This window comes from Somniosus microcephalus, chromosome 3 (assembly GCF_052327205.1).
Source record: "Somniosus microcephalus isolate GS21.2 chromosome 3, FLI_Smic_1.0, whole genome shotgun sequence".
In the NCBI taxonomy this organism is placed as follows: domain Eukaryota; kingdom Metazoa; phylum Chordata; class Chondrichthyes; order Squaliformes; family Somniosidae; genus Somniosus; species Somniosus microcephalus.
The window spans coordinates 196,587,428-196,607,158 of record NC_140989.1 but is presented as its reverse complement, the minus strand read 5'-3'; the positions used below and the strand labels follow the sequence as shown (position 1 = coordinate 196,607,158).

The 19,731-nt window shown below is 42.6% G+C and overlaps 1 protein-coding gene across 11 annotated transcripts in view; it reads right to left on the bottom strand.

Moving 5' to 3' along the window:
- dop1a (DOP1 leucine zipper like protein A) overlaps positions 1-19,731 on the bottom strand; it is a 254,369-nt gene that overhangs the window by 123,518 nt on the left and 111,120 nt on the right. For 9 of the 11 annotated variants that reach the window (XM_085982096.1, XM_085982093.1, XM_085982095.1 and 6 more), the window contains 7 exons: positions 17,764-17,875; positions 15,944-16,064; positions 14,269-14,388; positions 13,345-13,456; positions 7,851-7,880; positions 3,764-3,994; positions 1,849-2,470 (listed from right to left, as the gene is read on the bottom strand). In XM_085982096.1, the coding sequence (XP_085838222.1) occupies positions 1,849-2,470; positions 3,764-3,994; positions 7,851-7,880; positions 13,345-13,456; positions 14,269-14,388; positions 15,944-16,064; positions 17,764-17,875 (1,348 nt within the window). Of the gene's footprint in view, positions 1-1,848; positions 2,471-3,763; positions 3,995-7,850; positions 7,881-7,994; positions 8,063-8,165; positions 10,856-13,344; positions 13,457-14,268; positions 14,389-15,943; positions 16,065-17,763; positions 17,876-19,731 lie in introns of those variants that run through there. The other 2 variants (XM_085982090.1, XM_085982097.1) reach the window with 2 other exon arrangements.

The following is a 19,731-nucleotide window of genomic DNA, read 5'->3' as shown; positions in this document are numbered from 1 at the left end:
AGCCAAGCCGGTAACCAGATATTCCAGGCAAACTGGGTGAGGTGTAGGGGGCTTAAGGTTACTCAGAAGTGAAGTTTTTGGGCTATTCCGAGGGTGGGAGCTTCGTTTGGTTCAGCCAAGCGAAAAGGGGTTTATGCGACTGGGTAATTCGTTGATAGGGTTGGAATTATAGTCCACCATAGCTGTTTTTAAAGGGAATTACTGCTTGTTATAGGCCCCAGTTTTGTACTGATGTATGTTGATTGTAATCTGGATTTTATTCTCCACAGGGACAGTGATTTTGTTTAGTAGTGCATGTTTTAGCCAGTGTATGTTAGACCAAATAAATACAAGTTTGATTTTTCACCGAAGCATTCCTGTCAGTGACTTATTTCATTTACACTCTGAATAATAATTCTCGGGTATCGAACTTTCGCAAGGCGGGGGCGATTCAAACCGTCCGTCTAGCAATTGGGCTAGGATCAAAAACAGTTTACATCTCCTGGCGACCAGCGGCAGGATCTGGGTTAAAGGATCTGGGTTAAAGGAGTGTAAAAACCACCTATACTTCCCAGAACCACGATAGGGTTCCCCTTGGCCTCGCCATTCACCACACCAGCCTCCACATTCAACGGATCATCCTCCACCATTTCCACCACCTCCAGCGTGATCCTACCACCAAAAACATCTTCACCTCCCCTCCATTTCCAGCATTCCAAAGGGACCGTTCCCTCCGCGACGCCCTGGTCCACTCCTTTACCACCCCCAACACCCCTTCCCTTCCCACGGCATCGTCCTGTGCAAGCGCAGGAGATGCAACAGCTGCCCTTTTACCTCCTCCCTTCCTACTGTCCAGGGCCCCAAACACTCCTTCCAGGTGAAACAGCGATTTACTTGTATTTCTTGCAATTTAGTATACTGTATTGGTTGCTCATGATACAGTCTCCTCTACATTGGGGAGACCAAACGCAGATTGGGTGACCACTTTGTGGAACACCTCCGTTCAGTCCGTAAGGGTGACCCCGAGCTTCCAGTCGCCTGTCACTTTAATTCTCTGCTCCACTCCGACCTCTCTCACTGTTCCAACGAAGTTCAACGTAAGCTCGAGGAACAGCACCTCATCATTCGATTAGGCACTTTACAGCCTTCTGGGCTCAACATTGAGTTCAACAAATTCAGACCATAACCTCTGCCCCTATTTTTTCCACATGGCAGCTGTTGATGAGTCTAGAATGGCAGAATCATCTTTTGTTTCTTAACCTGTCCCATTACCATCTCCTTTTGCCTTGCACCATTCGTCCCTTTTGTCATTTAATCTCTCCTGCCTTCCATCCTATCACAGACCTTCCCTTTTCTTCTTTCCTCCCCTCCCCCCTTTCTCTGCCCCTGCACTTGCTTAAAATCTGTTACATCTCTAACTTTTTCCAGATCTGATGAAGGGTCATCAACCTGAAATGTTAACTGTTTCTCTCTCCACAGATGCTACCTGACCTGCTGCGTATTTCCAGCATTTTCTGTTTTTATTTCAGAGTTCCAGCATCCGCAGTGTTTTGCTTTTGTATTAATGTTCAATTATGTTTTGTGTACTTAAACCCTCTAATCCCCTGTAAATGGTGTGGGGTTACACTCTAATAAGCACTAACTGCAGTTTAATGGTGCAGGTCAGAGTGGAGCTGGAAACAACTGGGTAAAAGGTCACTACACAGAAGGAACATTTACAGCATCAGCGCTGCAACGTTATAGCAGCCATATAGTGGGTAGATCACAGTCATGCGAACACGCCCACTATAAGTGGTTCGTGGAGCCTGTATTATAAGTAGCATAAATGCATTTTCGCACCCTGCACATTAGAGCTGCATGAAAACTTACCAGTTTCTGATTTACTGATATGAGGTGGAGATGCTAGATTTCCTTCTGCAATGTAAACAGGAAAGCTGGAACACTCAAAGAAAAGCTGGCATGCAGCAGTGAACGCGTGATGATACCCTTTGGAACCCTGCTGATGCTTTGGTGCTTGAAATGCTGCATCGTCTTTACCAGCAAGGTCACGGTGATCAGTCTGGCCGCTGTCTCGGCACAGATCCATACGGAATGCTGTTGTAAACGCCTGGCAAATGACTTCACTGGGAATAATATAAAGAGTAATGAGCTGGGTCAAAAACTGCTCAAAGTACTCTAAGCAGTACTGCATTGTTGTCTTTTGAGTAGAAGTCCCCACAGGCACAGCCACTTTAGCCTCATGTGGTGTTGATGATGGGACCACGGTATCTTCAGAGCCAACAGTGGAAGCAGTTTCAGTTTCTGAAGAAGTGCTGCCCTGTGGCACCGACCCTGAATTCTGGCCCTCACCCAGCACTTTGTCAATGTCTTCAGTTTTGTCTGCCTGATACTGCACGAACTCAGTAAAACCACTTTCAGATGACTGACTGCTCGGAGGATTTTCAGCATCTTCAAACACATCACCACAAGCCCCAAGGTTGGCTGATGAAACCTGATCAAAAGAAATTGATTGAATGAAAATTCTTAGAAAAACCCAAAATATTCAAATAGTGCGGTGAAAAATTTAACATTCTGAAAGCCCCACTTCTAGGGCACAGAATCATTAGAAGATGCTGCAGCCACACAAACAAGGTTATAGATTGATGGGCGAGATGCGTCAGTTGAAACTAATATTTTTTGTTGCTGGATCTTCATTGCAATAATTATGCATCAGAAACAAAATATTAAAAAAGGGACAAGGAGGCATTCTTGTTTGAAGTGCTCCCTTTCACAGAGGTAATTAAATTCACCAGAACTTTCTTTCTTGGTTTTGTAAAACCATCAATATTACTGCCCACGTGGCAATCGGAGCCACTCTCCTATCATCACCGATCAGAGCATCTTAGAGCAGAAAACAGCAGAGACTACAAAGTTGGACCTGTCTGACACAGATGCTGCCTGACCTGCTGAGTATTTCCAGCGCTGTCTGTTTCTATTTCAGATAGCAGCATCCACACTGGTTAGCCTTTGGACCGATCTGCAGGTTGGCTTTCTGCGCCAGGCTATTCCAAAGTCACACATCCCATTTCCCCTCTTTCTGCCCGTCACCCCCCCCCCCACACCATACAATGTTTCCCGTGACATTCTCGGATGCTACCCATGAACAAATTCTGGCAAACAGATGATCTCTTTCGATAAAATGGGAAGTATTTGTAGCAAAAATAGAAGCTCCTTCCAGACTCACCTTGCCCTTTAATAAAGCACACAGAGAAAAACCACAGAAAGATTTCTTGCTCTCTCGATAGCCCAGCAGGTTTATCCAGGGAGTTGCTGAGCCATCCCAACCAGAGGAAAAGTTCCCAAGTTCAATGTCTGCTCTTTACTCCCTTAGCCAATTCTCAACCAGGAGAGCAGGAGGGATGCTGCCCTCAGCACCACTGCCACTGGGTTGCTGGGAGAAGGGAAATCAAACAGGGTTCCTGCTCTGAGCCACTGAAAATTGGCAAGAAAATTCAGGATAAGTATAAAAAGTTCCATATAGTTAGTTGGACCATCTAGGAACTCTCTAACTATCATTTGTAGCCTTTTTTATGTTAGCAGCGTGACTGACCCCTCAGGCATGCCCTTTGCTCCTATAGTCCAACTCTGCTCTTAATTCAGTATCTTGCCATGTTATGCCTGTTATGAGGGTGTTCTTTTTGGACAATTGTTCATAAAATGAAAAAAAAAGGGTCAAGTCCCCAACAATACATTCAAAGCAACACTTCATCAAAATTGCGTCAAACCACAAAACAGAAAAGTGTACCTTTTTCTCCTCTTTCTGTTGGACAAAGCTGGCATGTCCTGGAAAATGCAGCCTACACTCTACCCCAGGTGACAGCAAGGGCGGCTGCACTTTACTAAGTATCTTCGAGCACAGCTTTAAGCAGTCAGTGAGCTCGGACAGGCATAAAGCCTGCAGGTGGCTCGTCAGACCAGATACCATCCGCAGCAACAACTGGGGCAAGTGTTCCGTTTGAATCTCGATGTAGGTCTCCTAATGGGCAAAAATAATGAAGCATTACCTTCAGCAATCTATTTGCAAACAAGCTGACCATACAGACATAGCATAAGCAAACTGGTGGATCAATAGCTTGCTGTTTAAAACAGGAAGAGTGATTTCCCCCTCTAAAATAAAATGTAATTGGCAAATGTATATTTAAATCCATTTAACTCATTAAAGCTAAGAAACGCTTGACAATCTGGAAACTTAATTTGCTATGTCAATTTGCTGGAGAAAGTAGTGACTTCTGCTCTTCCAGCATGATAATCAAGGAGCTATAGTGATGCCCAATATTTAGAATTGGCAAAGTCTTTATCAGTCTTCAGTTGCTGGGGTAGTGGGGCAGGAGATCAGGAAGAGAAATGCTCTTGATTCTTTCGCCCAGACAAGCCAGCAGGATTTCTTAGAAGGTTACTAATGCAGAACCACTCAGAAATCATAAGTTAGTGAACTATTAACATGAGTCACCACTTTGAACCTTCACAACCAAATAATTACGCTAACCTTGGAAATAAAAAAGGTACTACACAGCTCTAGCATTGCCCATGAACAGTCCATACAACGAGACCTCATTATAACAAGCTCTGTAAAACAAATTATGTTCCCGTAGGCAAACACTCATTCAGATGAACAATTTTATTGTTTCTCAAGAATTCAGGCTATAGTGAATATGGTTGGCCTTTAAGCCAATTAAAAACTATACAGCTGTAGTCTCAGCAACTTTCTGTAGGGGTCAGGAGCTTCAAGTGCTGCAGCATCCTGGACGGTATCATAACCCTTGTGCAAATGAAACTAATTCTCAAGGGCTGAATTAATTATAGTGAAGATCATAGATTAGTTCCAAAACCGTTTACTGTATATGGGATTAGTTTGTTATAGTGAGATTCCATTATATTTTGCACTTTTTTGATGAAGGAAAAAAAAGTGTTAGCACAATATGATAATGCAAAAAACAAAGCTGGTAATATAGTACCAGAATCCTCACAAGTGTGTAACGCATGGATAACGAACAATGCTTCTCAAACCTTAAAAATGGCTAAGTATATGCATTTATGAACTACATAGGTATTCCAATCAAGAGACATAAATAAAAGATGTGAAGCTTTCCACAAGGATGATATAGTTTCTGAAACCATATAAAATGTGTGTGAATTTTCTTAAACACAGGAAAGATAGACATTTACAATAACATAACATAACACATTCTTGAAATGGTGCTATATCAACGGTATTAGCTCAAAGTAATCAGAGATGCTGGTAGAAATGTGAACTTGTCCGAATTTTGGCACACACTTGAGAGTTTCTGAAGTCCAGCCTTCAGTTCAAAACTTTCAAATGAAGACCATGCTTTTTTGGAACAGCAGAAGAAAAATAATAATAATCTCACTGGGCATGTATTTTACTTTCCACTGTCATCTTTAATAACCCAGACTCAAGCGAATAACTTAATGGCCCGGAATTTGCGGTCAGCAGCGAAGCAAAGGCGTTCGTCACTGGCCCCGAAGTAAGTTTTGCACAAAGATTTTGTGATCTCTGTAGCGAGAATTTCAGGTTTTCCAACATGTAATTGAAACCAAGTTAATGGGGAAGAGCTACTGTGATGTCAACAAGCTGTTTAAGCAGCCAATCAAAACGCAGAATTCTCTCAGACAGCAAACCAGGAAGTGAATAAGCTCCTTTTATTCTAACTTTTTAAAAATGATAGAGAACAAAACAAAGATTGGGGCATCTCACATGGGGAAAAGACAAACCTGAAATAAAGATGAACAAACTATTACAAAAAAAGTTAATTTTCTTTTAAAGTTTCTTAAAAATTTTTAATTGAGTTAAAATTGATAAATTTGGCACTTCACAAAATTAAAATTAGTTTTTTAGGGCGATAATCTTTGTTTAACAGTCACTACGCTGGTTAAAACCAGTTACACTTAACCCAAAAGGGTCTCATTTTTAATGGAGTATTTAACAGCTTAATTACCGCAGAAGAGCTGAAGTTTTTGGCAGTTTCCATAATTTGACAGATTACACGTGTGTCTGTGTCTGTCTGTGTCTGTGGGGGGGGGGGGGGGGGGGGTGGAGGAGCAATGAATGACTGACCGCAACTTCAGGATTTCTGCATTAGGCTGCACATGCGCTAAATCTTGAAGTTGCGGTCAGTTTCATAGGCAAAATTTCAGCAAACGCTGCCAGTTCGCCTCATCATGGATCGCAAATTCCGGGGCCATTCACTTTAAAAATAACATCTGAAGTCAAGAACCGCAACATGCCTGGCCTGAAATAGCAATCATGCTGGTGGTTTTCCCAAGCAAGCTGGTTTTACATGCAAAATCAATAGTAACTGAGGAAAATAGTTCCATTAAATTCACCACTTCAGCCTCCCAAATCTGTGCCTATCGTTCTATGTTTGAATCCATCCAATCAAGTTTCCTCCCCTGCCACAGTACTGAAACGACCCTGATCAAAGTCACAAATGACATTCTTTGTGACTGTGGTAAACTATCCCTCACTCTGACTTGTCTGCAGCCTTTCACACGGTTGACCACTCCATCATCCTCCAAAGTCACTTCACTGTCGTCCAGCTGGGTGGGACTGCACTCACCTGGTTCCATTCTTATCTATCTAATCGTAGGCAGAGAATCACCGGCAATGGCTTCTCTGCCCACTCCCGCATCGTTACTCTGCAATCTCCCAAGGATCTATCCTTAGCTGCCTTCCATTTCTCATCTACATGCTGCCCCTCACCAACATCATCCAAAAGCACATCAGGTTCCACATGTACACTGACGACACTCAGCTCCATCTCACCATCACCTCTCTTGACCCTTCCACTGTCCCTGATTTGTCACACACCTCGTCAGACATCCAGTTCTGGATGAGCAGAAATTTCCTCCAACTAAATATTGGGAAGGCTGAAGCCATTGTCTTTTGTCTCCACCACAAACTCCGTTCCCTGACCAGTTTCCATCCGGCTCCCTGGCAACTGTCTGGAGCCGAGCCAGACCATTCGTAATCTTGGTGCTGTGTTTGACCCAGAGATGAGCTACGACCACATATCGGCTCCATCACCAAGCTGCCTACTTTCACCTCCCTAACATCGCCCAGCTCCACTTCTGCCTCAGCTTATCTGCTGCTGAAACCATGCCTTTGTTACCTCGAGACTCAACTATTCCAATGCTCTCCTGGCCAACCTCCCACCCTACATAAACTTGTGCTCATCCAAAACTCTGCTGCCCATATCTTAACTCGCACCAAATCTCATTCACCCATTGCCCCTGTGCTTGCTAACCTACGCTGGCTCCCAGTCTGACAACACCTCAATTTTAAAATCCCTCCATGGCCTAGCCGCTTCCGTACCTCTAACCTCCTCCAGCCCGATAAGCCTTTGCGATCTCTGCGCTCCTCCAATTCTGGCCTCATGCGCCACTCCGCCATTGGCCGCCGTGCTTTCAGTTGCATTGGCCCTAAGCTTTGGAATTCCCTCCCTAAACCTGTTCGCATCTCTGCTTTGCCTCTCCTCCTTTAAGATGCTCCTTAAACAAACTTTTTGTCTTCTGTCCCGATATCTCCTTCTGTGACTTGGTGTGAAAAATGTTTTTATTGTTAACACTGTTTAAGCTCCTTGGGACGTTTTGCTACGTTAAAGGTGCTATATAAATGCACTGTGTTGTTGTTGAAAATAAAAAAAAGTCAGTAAATTAGTAGATTAAAAAAAAACAGCAAATAGCTTAACATATTTTTTTTTTAAATAAGTTGGGTCCCCAAAACCACTCCAGAATTACATGCAATGATACAACTGTTTTATTGATGAGGAAGCAGAAGGATTAGAAGTGATACGAGGGTAGGAGTCCCATACCTGACATAGTACTCTCATACTTCGAGTAGGCTTTAAAAGAAGAAAGCAGAGGTTTATAAAAAAAGCAGAGTTGTCATATTCAAGAGGACAGGAAGAGAATAGAAATTACTGAAGCATTCCTGAACAGCTCACTGCAGTTCATACTTGTTTCTTCCTCTCTCCCCCCCTCAAGCTCAGAGTACTTTGTCATGTACTCAGTTGCCTCTGATGTCCTATAACACACAAGGACACATTTCATCCGTATCTAATTTTAAGTAGACAAATTAGTAAGCAGTAATTTCATGTGAAGAGGACATTAAAAAAGACAAAAGGCACCTTGTTTCATCAGGTGCAATATATTCTGCCACACCAAATGAGGGATCCTAGAAAAGGAGAAGACTTAATAAATTTACTTGATAAAATCACGTTCGAGTGACACACCCTTAGATACAGTCTTCCTTGTTCCTTAAATGAAGCTCAACTTCCAATCAAGAAAAACCATATACCTGCAACAGTCTGAGTGTGGTTATTTGATAACCTGCTGACACTCACCATCAAGGGATGCCCGTGAATAATGGGATATTGGCCACGCTAGCACAGGGTAACCCTTATTATGGAAATGCCCCAGCAAGGAGTCAACATCTTCAGGAGAGGGAATGGAAGCAAATAGACAGGAGAAAAAAATAATCATGATGCCAAACAGAAGTCATATGCTTCTTCCCAATCCCACTGTGTATATAGCTTTGGAAGAACAACTCCGTACATTTGAAAGATGGCCAGAACAGAGACTAAATTGGCGAATCACGGATTTAATAAACAAACAAAAATCAGAAGTTCCAAGTTGGATTGAGTAAGAGAAATGAGGGGCAGGTAAGGAAGGACCTTAGCATGTAACGGTTGAACTGCATTTAAAAAAGAGGAATGACTTATCCAAGAATGCTAAATTAACATTCTTCCCCATAAAATGAAGCATACCAAGTAGTGTAATTGGTGATCGGTTTTAATACCAAAGCGAGCTTGGAGCATCACAATGCCGAAATTGCAAAATCACAAATGTTGTGTAGATGTATGCAAATTACTCCATGTAGCTGCTTTATAGAGACAAGTGTCAAGAGAAACCTTTTACATACTAGCTCATGAAGTCTTCACGTGAACAATGAGCATCTCATAGAAACATAGAAGATAGGAGCAGGAGTAGGCCATTCGGCTCCTCGAGCCTGCTCCGCCATTCAATGCGATCATGGCTGATCATCCAAACTCAGTACCCGGTCCCTGCCTTCTCCCCATACCACTTGATCCCTTTAGCCTTGAGAAATATATCCAACTCCTTCTTGAATATATTTAATGAATTGGCCTCTACTGCCTTCTCTGGTAGAGAATTCCACAGGTTCACCACTCTCTGGGTGAAGAAATTCCTCCTCATTTCTGTCCTAAATGGCTTACCCCTTATCCTTCTCCTCCCCCTAGTGGTTCTTGACCAGCTCAGGAATAACATGGTTTAGCACATTTACCACATCACTGAACACTTTTTAGTGATGGACTCACGTACATTTTTGTTAACAAATCAAACATCTGCAGAGAGCACAAAGGCTCTTCAAATCAATAAAATGAAACTTCCTTTCGAAGGAAGCTGGATATAGTGTGTGGTGTTGGATAAAGTTTCAACATGAGATAAATGAAACACAAAATAATTTCAGACAAAGAACAGTGACTCAGGGCGGTTCCCACATTTGGACGGCAGACTACTGCTTTGGCCGTGGAGGCTGAAAGAATGAGCTATGTCACGAACTGCACATTATACTCACCCAATTCTGCTTTCATGTGTAGAGATTAATCTATTCCCCTATAAGATACTGCCATGTCCAAGTTTCAATCTGATGGAGCATTACATCAAATACAAGTTTAAATCAGATAAGCTACATACCATATTTTGGGGTCCAGGAGCACTGAGGACCGTCTAAGATATTCTCCAGCAGGGCACTGCATTCCAAGTAGATTCTAGCATAATACTCATGGATTTGGCAAGCAACCAACCCACTCCCAGGACAGGGGGTGGACATTTTATTATGAGGCCGCATGCCTCATATTTAACCTGTCTTCCTGGTTTAAACCTGGCCGGCAGGATTTCCCGGGCCTTGGGATCTTTAGAATAAGGGGCAAAAATGTAAATTTTATGTAAAAAGGCGTCACTGCCTGATTAAGTACACAGTATGACCTACTGGCTATAGGCATTCTGTAGCAGACACAAGGGAAAAACATTATTTGTGCTACACAGTCTCCTGAAAATGGCCTCATTTAAGTCACCAGCAATGCCTGGAACGACACAGGAAACCCTGTGCATTCCAGGGTGGTTTTCACAAAGATGCCGTTAAACATGGCAGTAGCCATAAAAATGCAGCACAATACTTACATAGGAACAGGAGATCATTCAGTCCCTCGAGCCTGTTCCGCCATTCAATCAGATCATGGCCGATCTGTATCTTAACTGCATTTACCCACCTTGGCTCCATATGCCTCAATACCCTTGCCTAGCAAAAATCTATCGATCTCAGGTTTTAAATAATGAATAGAGCTGGCATCTACTGATTTTTGTGGAGAGTTCCACACTTCTACCACCCTTGTGTGAAGAAGTGTTTCCTAACTTCTCTCCTGAATGGCCTGGCTCTGGATGATATAAAGTGGTGAAAGTTCTACAAAAAAGTCTTTTGAGATTTGAGAAACGTCCTACACTCAAAAATTTACACTGAATAAAAGCCCCTGATCAGGGTGCACTGCTTGAGCATTGTTCCTTTTCCCAATCTAGCTTGGAAGTACTATAAATAAGCAGTACACAAAATGTAATTAAATTGATTGGACTCCCACACAGGATTAAAACTCTTAAAGAGAGTCAGCATTACAAACTTGTGAGTCAAGATCTAGGAGATTCGAAACAACAGAAAACATTCAGCAGGCCAGGCAGCATCCGTGGAGAGAGAAACAGAGTTAACGTTTCAGATCTGTGACCCTTCATCAGAACTGGAAAAAGTTAGGGATGTAACAGGTTTTAAGCAGGTGCAGAGGCAGGGAAAGGGGGGGGGGGGGGGGGGGAGAGAGAGAGGGGGAGAAAGAGGGGAGGAAGGAACTAAAGGGACAGTCTGTGCTAGGATGGAAGGCAGCAGAAATAATGTTGCAAATGGGGGTGGCAGAATCATCAACAGCTGCCGCCTGAAAAACTGGGGGAAGAGGTTATAGTCTGAAATTGTTGAACTCAATGTTGAGTCCAGAAGGTTGTAAAGTGCCTAATCGAAAGATGAGGTGCTGTTCCTTGAGCTTACATGGAGTTCGTTGGAACAGTGTAAGAGGCCGAGGACAAGGACCGGAGAGGTCAGAGTGAGAGTAGAGCAAAGAATTAAAGTGACAGGCAACTGGAAGCTCAGGGTCACGCTTACGGACTGAACGGTGGTGTCCTGCAAAGCGGTCACCCAATCTGCGTTTAGACGCCCCAATGTAGAAGAGACCGCATCGTGAGCAGCGAATGCCTGTACCGCTCTGGAGGAGCCCTGCAGTACTCGGCAGAGCAGCCGTCAAGATTCGTGGTGGTCTGTTGCATGCTGCACAAACTCGCCATCATGAGGGCACAGCCTTTGTCACCATACTGTGAGGGGAGGAGGCGAGACTGGAGGAGGCAGGGAGAGGAGGCGGCAATCCAGACAGCCGCTTTCTGGCCGGACTGTTCATGACCGATTCATCCAGCTGTGATACCAGTAAACACAACCCCAGTTCCACATTCACCAACAGTCCCACACCTTTCCTCCCCTCGGTCACCGACCATCACAGCGTTTGCTTGGCCATGATGCAAAAATAAAAGCCAACACAAAATTAACATTTCAAACCAAATTTATAGATTAAATCATGCCATAGAAACATAGAAGATAGGAGCAGGAGTAGGCCATTCGGCCCCTCGAGCCTGCTCCGCCATTCAATGCGATCATGGCTGATCATCCAAATTCAGTACCCGGTCCCTGCTTTCTCCCCATACCCCTTGATCCCTTTAGCCTTAAGAAATATATCCAACTCCTTCTTGAATATATTTAATGAATTGGCCTCAACTGCCTTCTGTGGTAGAGAATTCCACAGGTTCACCACTCTCTGGGTGAAGAAATTCCTCATTTCTGTCCTAAATGGCCTACCCCTTATCCTTGGACTGTGACCCCCTGGTTCTGGACTCCCCGACCATTGGAAACATCCTTCCTGCATCTAGTCTGTCCACTCCTGTCAGAATTTTATAAGTTTCAATGAGATCTCCTCTCATTCTTCTAAACTCCAGCGAGTGCAAGCCCAATCGACCCAATCGCTCCTCATACGTCATTCCTGCCATCCCAGGTATCAGCCTGGTGAATCTTCGCTGAACTCCTTCCATGGCAAGAACATCCTTCCTCAGATAAGGCAACCAAAACTGCACACAATACTCAAGATGTGGTCTCACCAAAGCCCTGTACAACTGGAGCAAGACATCCTTGTTCCTGTACTCAAACCCTCTCGCTACGAAGGCCAACATACCATTTGCCTTCTTAACCGCCTGCTGCACCTGCATGCTTACAAAAAAAATTCTTTAAATAATCAGCCAGAAAATAGTCATCTTTCCCATTAATACTTGGTTGATATTTTCTCAGACTGCCACAACGTAATGTACAAATGACCACTGCTGTATGGCATTCGGAGGATCACATGCAACTCAATAAAATGGCACTACGCTATTTCTTGACAGCAGTATTGTACAATTAGGAGACTATCAAAATACTACACTGCTAGGAGAAGAGCAATCTAAATCAAGGGCTGAAATGATGCTATGAAAATAGTACGGTTGCATTGTAGCTTTGTGGTTTAGGTTATCTTCCATCTCACCATTCTTTGCCATTCAACACATTGTTGTTGCCAAGTTTTGCTATGTTGCTGTTTATAGAACAGCAGCATGTTTTTTTATCAAGTCACATCAAAACTGAATATTTTGCAAGATATCAAAAATATATCCCACCTTCTCCCTCCCATATTTTATCCATTCGTTGCCCCTCCCATTGCAACCCTACAGATTGTATCCATTTGTTGCATCAAGCGTCACCCATTCTGGAGCAGTTTTGCAGAAATGCTCACTCCATGAGCTACCAAAAGTGCCATTTAAAACCTTGCACCTACTGTTTAGAATTTACTGAAGCCTGAATTTAGCATTTTGAGAGAGATCATGACTCCTGTATATTTTCCTTAAATTTCTGTTCCTTTTCATCCTCCATTTATAAACACTTTATTTCGGAAAGTCCAACATATTTAGGCACGAAGGTCAGAATACAGAACCTTGGGTAGAATTAACCACGTTGAGGTTATTAAAACTTCAAGGAATAATACTCAATGAAAAACCCAGACAGTGGCCTTTCCTTCAAATCATTAGTCTGAAATGTACAGCTCTGTTTGTAATCTTTATCATCTTTTTTGCTCAGGTGCTAACAACCAATTAGAGAAACCGATTAGGTGAAATCCTTACCAAAGACACGATGTCCAACAGGAAGTCTACCAAGAGACAGAATTCAGCCAGAGTGTACTCGGACATTTCCTTGCCACGAGAGGAGGCCTGTAATCTGGCACTCAGTGTTCTCCTAATGAGAAAAGGAAAAGATATAATATCTGTTGTCTGTATGAACGCAGACTTGATTTTTCTCAAACTATCAGTATACACAGGTACAAACTGCTAAATAAAAAGATACGAATAGTCGTTTCTTCCAAATATGAAGCCTTGCTTGACCCAAGAACCCCTTTATTATTGAAAGTGCCCTTTTCTGGTCAATTAACTAATAATGAAAGGTACTGAACTGGCAAAACCCTCACCGTACATAATTGCCAGTACAATGCAGCCTGCAATAGGTCATACCCCAAGAAAGTGTGTAAATTTACTGAACTTCATAAAATAATTCGATTTTCAAAAAGTCAGAATTTTGCTTTCGTTCAACAAAATACAAAAAGGTAATTTCTAGCTTGTTTTCTTTTTCCTTTTATTCTGGTATGCATGTGAAAATACCAGAGTCAGGTTTTGAAAAGAACCTTTATTGGGAACTGTATGTAAAGATTATTTAATAAGGCTTCATTTCACATTTGGTGGCTCGAACCCAACAAATACTGTCCCAAGAGCCAAATACCCTCCAACAGACTGGCTCATATCAGTTGTTACTAAATCATTTTTGCATTTTAAAAATATGCTGAGGGATCCAATTACTTCCCCACCCAAGCAATATTTGAAAAATATATCAAATGACATACTTATATAACCATTTAGCAGAGACCATTAACAAAAACTTTACATTCTCTCAGAATTTGTCCTCAAGTCTTAAAAACAGTGCAATGGCAAAAAACTAACTATGGTCTATGTTGCAAGATTACTGCAATGTGATTAATACAAAGCAGTGCCACTTACCGACAACATTCTTCAAACCAACGAGCTATATAATCCCACATGTAATACGGTTCAAAGGAATTAAACAGAAGGTTTGCAGTTTTAATTAGCTCGGAAGTCTTCTTATTCTCTCTCATTTTACTGCAACAAAGAAAATAATCAATGTTGTGCCTAGGTTGAAAAAGGTCATATTGATAAAATGTAAATATTTCATATATTTTATTATTTTGAACATACTTAGTCACCCAATATTATTTTATTCCCAACTTGTTATAACTCATACTGCACACTAACCAAAACATGTACTTAATATCAGTTAAAATATTATTCCACAGCTTGTGTTCAACAGTGAAGATACCAGACAGGATGAAGTCGGAGTTGGATTGGAATCCAGATATTAGAGCTGAAGGAACACTGCATTTAGGCCCTAGCCTACTGTATGGGTTAGGGCACACACTGCTGCCCGTGTCCTAACTCGCATCAAGTCCCATTCACCCATCACCTCTGCGCTCGCTGACCTACATTGGCTCCCGGTCTGACAATGCCTCAAATTTAAAAATCTCATCCTCGTTTTCAAATCCCTGCATGGCCTCACCCCTACACCACCCCCCCACCCCACCCCTCTCTCCATAACCTCCTCCAGCCCTACAATCCTCCGATCTCTGCGCTCTTCAAATCTGGCCTCATGCGCATCCCTGATTTTAATCGCTCCACCACTGGTGGCCATGCCTTCAGCTGCCTTGGCCCCAAGCTCTGAAATTTCTTCTATAAACCCCTCTGCCTCTCTCTCCTCCTTTAAGACGCTCCTTAAAACCTACCACTTTGATCAAGCTTTTGGTCACCTATCCTATTCTCTCATGTGGCTTGGTGTCAAATGTTGTTTGATAACACTCCTGTGAAGTGCCTTGGGAGGTTTTAAATTAATGCGCTATATGAATGCACATTGTTTCTGTAGCGCCTCCTCCAACAGGCCGATCATCAACATGCAACAGAATGCTTCACTTAGCGAGAGATGGTATACATTTTAGATATTCCACCTGAGGTCCAGGTATTTACAAACTGTAAAACGGCAAGTACAGTGAATATAGCCTTAGAATTAAGATATTCCTTTTAAAATTACAATAATGTATCTCCTAGACTGTTTACTGTGCCGGTGAGTTTAGCACACTTTCGAATCTTTTTTAACAAGCACTGGGTTCAGTGGCAGTTTTAATATGCTTGGAGATATAGTGTAATTATAAACTCTAATTTGACACAAGAAAACTCAGTTTGAACAGTAATTTTAAATGCTGAGGCTGCTCAACAGACAAGGAGAAACGGTGTTGTAGATACCAACACTTTAAGATAAAATGCCGCTAGTTTAGCTAGCTGCCAGTCAGCACCTAGTTGTTCCACTTGGCTAGATCAAGTCAGGTGAGACTAGATGTGAATGGCCATGATTATTCTGTATACTGTCACACTTGAAAAACATGCAAGCTACAAGACAGTAGGTGTAATTACTTTGTTGTATTCAATAGTACCAAACATTTCTGAAGGTGTACAACTATGCACATCAAATTGTCATCTCCAACAGGCAAAAAATTACACCTTATGCTGCACAGTACAAGTTTAGTATAGAGGTGAAAGATACTGCAGATTAGAAATAATTACAGCTCCCTTCCTTTAGGTTGTAAACAATCCAAATAAGCCAATATACCTGCTTAACTGAGTGCGGTCTTTGCTGTAGGAAGGTTGCGGTTTGAGATTCAATTCAGCTTTGCACTGTGAATGCAATGTTCTGAAAACTTCTATAAGAACATCTTCCAAGATTGCTGGCCCTAGAATGACAGGATCAACTCAATTCTCTTAGCCAAATATGAAAAGTACATAGTAGGAGACAACTTCACTTGAACCAATAGTTTACTGCACTATTGCAGTTGCAAAATAGCAGGGACTGTGGAATCAGTAGAAAGAAGCAGCATGACATGCTCCTAAACAATGCAGTGCAACACAACATTACATCTACACACTGAATCACCATATAGTGGGATGTGGGGTTGCAACTATGAGTCACTTGTATGGAGTTCCTGATCTTGGTTGTGTTGCTAAGCAAGCATTAAGCTGACAAAGCAGTTTGCTAAACAGAGAGGGGGACCAAAAGACAGGAGGCAAACCACTTCAGGCCATTCTTGCACATCGTCCAATAACTGGTTACAAATCAGTATTAGTCGCAGCTTGGGATCAGAGCTCACTTGTAAAGAGTAGAGCAGAGGTAGAAAAAAATATTGCTCATCTCGTGCAGGGCAGAAGTCGGATGCTTCAGTTGTGAGGTAGATGGTGCAGAGGAACAAAGCTAGTGCACAGCATACCTTGCACAAGTGTGCTGCAAACTGACAGCAACATATTTAATTGTTTCAACAACTTCTAAAATATGAGCTTATGTTACAGAATTGAAAAACACCACACACAAACTGCTTTTTAAAGTTGAGAGATTCCACAGTTTTTGGTCGATCAGCCACTATTAATCAACAACTGCTGCATTATTGTGTAAGAAATGCACAGCCGCCTTCTCGGAACCGGATTAGAAACAAATCAGTTAGGACAAAAAAAGTTAGGACTGTTCTCCTTGGAACAGAGAAGGTTAAGAGGTGATCTAATAGAGGTTATCAAGATGATGAGAGGTTTTGATAGAGTAGAGAGAGAAAAACTACTCCCTCTGGTGAGTGGGTCAATAATCAGAGAAAACAGATTCAAAATCACTGGCAAAAGATCTAGAGCAGAGATAAGGAGGATTTTTTTTCCCCCACTCAGTGTTGTCGGGATCTTGCACACTCTACCTGAAAAGGTGGTGGAAGCTGATTCCATCAATAATTTTAAAAGGGAGTTGGACAGGTGCCCGAGGATGAGGAACTTGCAGGGTTACGGACAAAAAGCAGGGATGTGGGACTGAGCACGACTGCTCTTTCCATGAGCCAGCACAGGCCTGGCGGGCTGTAAGTTTCTATGATTCTAGTTGTTCAAATTAAAACTTTACCCAAAACAAGACACAGAAACAATGGCCTCGATATTAATCCACATTCACCCCCCCCCCCCACTAACAGCAGGGGGGGGGGGGGGGGGAAAGAGAGGGGCAGGAATTTTAAAAGGGGGAACATGTCTCCAAACTGGTGTTTATGCACCCGTTGCCATTGTTTTGTGTCGTGCGAGTCGAGAGGCAGGGCACTTCATTAGCTTGAGTAAATCAGGCTCCCAAAGTGCAATTGGGAACCCGATTTAACTTTCATAGTTGCCACACGGGATTCCCAGAGCTCGGAAAACCTGGCAGAGAAAGGGAGGCAGGAGCTTCCAGCTCAAGAAGGCAAGTGCCTTTTACAGCACTCCTTGTGGGCCAGGAGGAGCAGGAGTACTCCAAGCCCCACAAGGAATCCTCTGGCCTCCACTCCGCCGATCACGGCCGCTCTCTCCCCCTCCCCACCCACCCCCAATCTGTTGCTCCCTCCCGATTGCTGGATGGTATTTCTGTCCATAATACAGTACCTAGTTCTGGCTTGTCCAGAAGACTAATGAGAATGCGAAAAGGTTTCAGATCTTGCAATGGTGTCCTTTCATCTTCTCCACATCCTTTCCCTTGCAAGATTCCTACCATGGCCTGAGAGGAGGGGTGGGGAGGAGGGGGTAGAAAGGAAGAAAAGAGAACAAAATTAATTGGTTCACTCGGGAAAAACAGAGTGAAGATTTCCTATAAAGCGCTACAAATTAGGCAGTTAACGGTAACAGGTTAAACAAAGTAGCTAAAGGAACAGATGCGAATCATCTCCATCAAGCAAATCACTGTCCCGATTTCAAAATGTAAACTTCCACATTCACTTCTGGGCAAACCAGTTGCCACAGCCTGGTTCTCTTTTTTGTAAAAAGTATTTAAATGTTGGTACACATGCATGGAGGACTGACTCCCAGACCCACTGGTTCCAGCACGATGCTCAAGAAGGGAAAACAAATTAGGTTTCAACAGCCAAAACATTTATTACATTTTCATGAATAATTAGGGAGATCCTCGTGGTTCTTGAATCATATTAACTCAACAGGCTAACTGTTATTCTGCACATTAACAGTTTAATATAAACCAAAATTGATTTTTAAAATTTATTCTTGGGATGTGGGTGACACAGGCACAGTAATATTTATTGTCCAGCCCTAGTTGGCCTGTTTGTAACTAGCTGTTACAATTCAGGCTTCTCCCAAAACACTTTAATCATGCTCACCGTGCCGTTTCCATGGGCAGACCTTCTATAATTCAAACCTTAGAAATCTTGTGTCTGGATCACTCAGGCAGGAGCAAAGCCCACCATGCTGACAGTTCATATATTTCAAACTAAACTACAAATCGTGTTTGTAAGACAAATTTATATGGAAGATGAATCAGCAAAATAGGAGTAATGAAGTACTTTTTTTTATAAATAAAATTGAAATTCAAGTGCTTCATTTAATTTAAATGCAACACAGGCACCCAAGTTCCACCAAGCTCCACCTCAGCCCTGTGGCATAACTCTGGTTCAATTAAGTGAACGCAAGATATGGCGAAAGGCTGCTGTAAAATCTCTCTCCAGGCAGCTTCTTGCACCTCAGAGTCAACATAGGCCAGTCACAATAAGCAAGTTTGAAGAAAATCCACTCTCTCAATAGCCCTGCCATTAATTATTTACCTGACTCAAGATGGATGGAAAGTTGTCTGAAGAGTTGTTTAACAGTTCAGACCTGAACAAAGCCCATTGGAATTTTGGCTAACCCAACATCTCCTGTAGCATCACAGCCAATTAGATCGCGCCTGCAGTAGTCACACTCTTGTACTTACACCACCCACATGCGATCAAGACAATGATAAAAGAAATCCGATCAAAAACATTTTAAAATTCCAATGCCCTGACCTAGCGACCATTTCATATGAAAAGATACAACTTAGAAATGTTACAACACAATGCTGGACGCAGCCTGCATCCATCACACCAATGACTGACCGGATGCTCTCCCAATCAATAACTTGGAATGTGAGATATATACTTGTGGGAAAGTCAAAACCGCTTCCTATTCTGTGCGTTAGTGTCAGCTCTGCTCACAGTAAGCAACTTGATCGATACTGTGCTGGATATAACTGAATTGGATAGTTCCTATAAATGAAGAGAAAAAGATTGGTGAAGTCAAGCGTAGGTCCCTTGCAGTCAGAATCAGGGGAATTTATCATGGGGAACAAAGAAATGGCAGGCCAATTAAATACATGCTTTGGTTCTGTCTTCACAAAGGAGGATACATAACCTCCCAGAGATGTCAGGGAACATAGGGTCTAATGAGAGGGAGGAATTAAATGAAATCAGTATTTGTAGGGAAATGGTGTTGGGGAAATTGACGGGATTGAAGGCCGATAAATCCACAGGGCCTGATAATCTACATCGTAGGGTACTTAAGGAAGTGGCCCTAGAAATAGTAGATGCATTGCTGGTCATCTTCCAA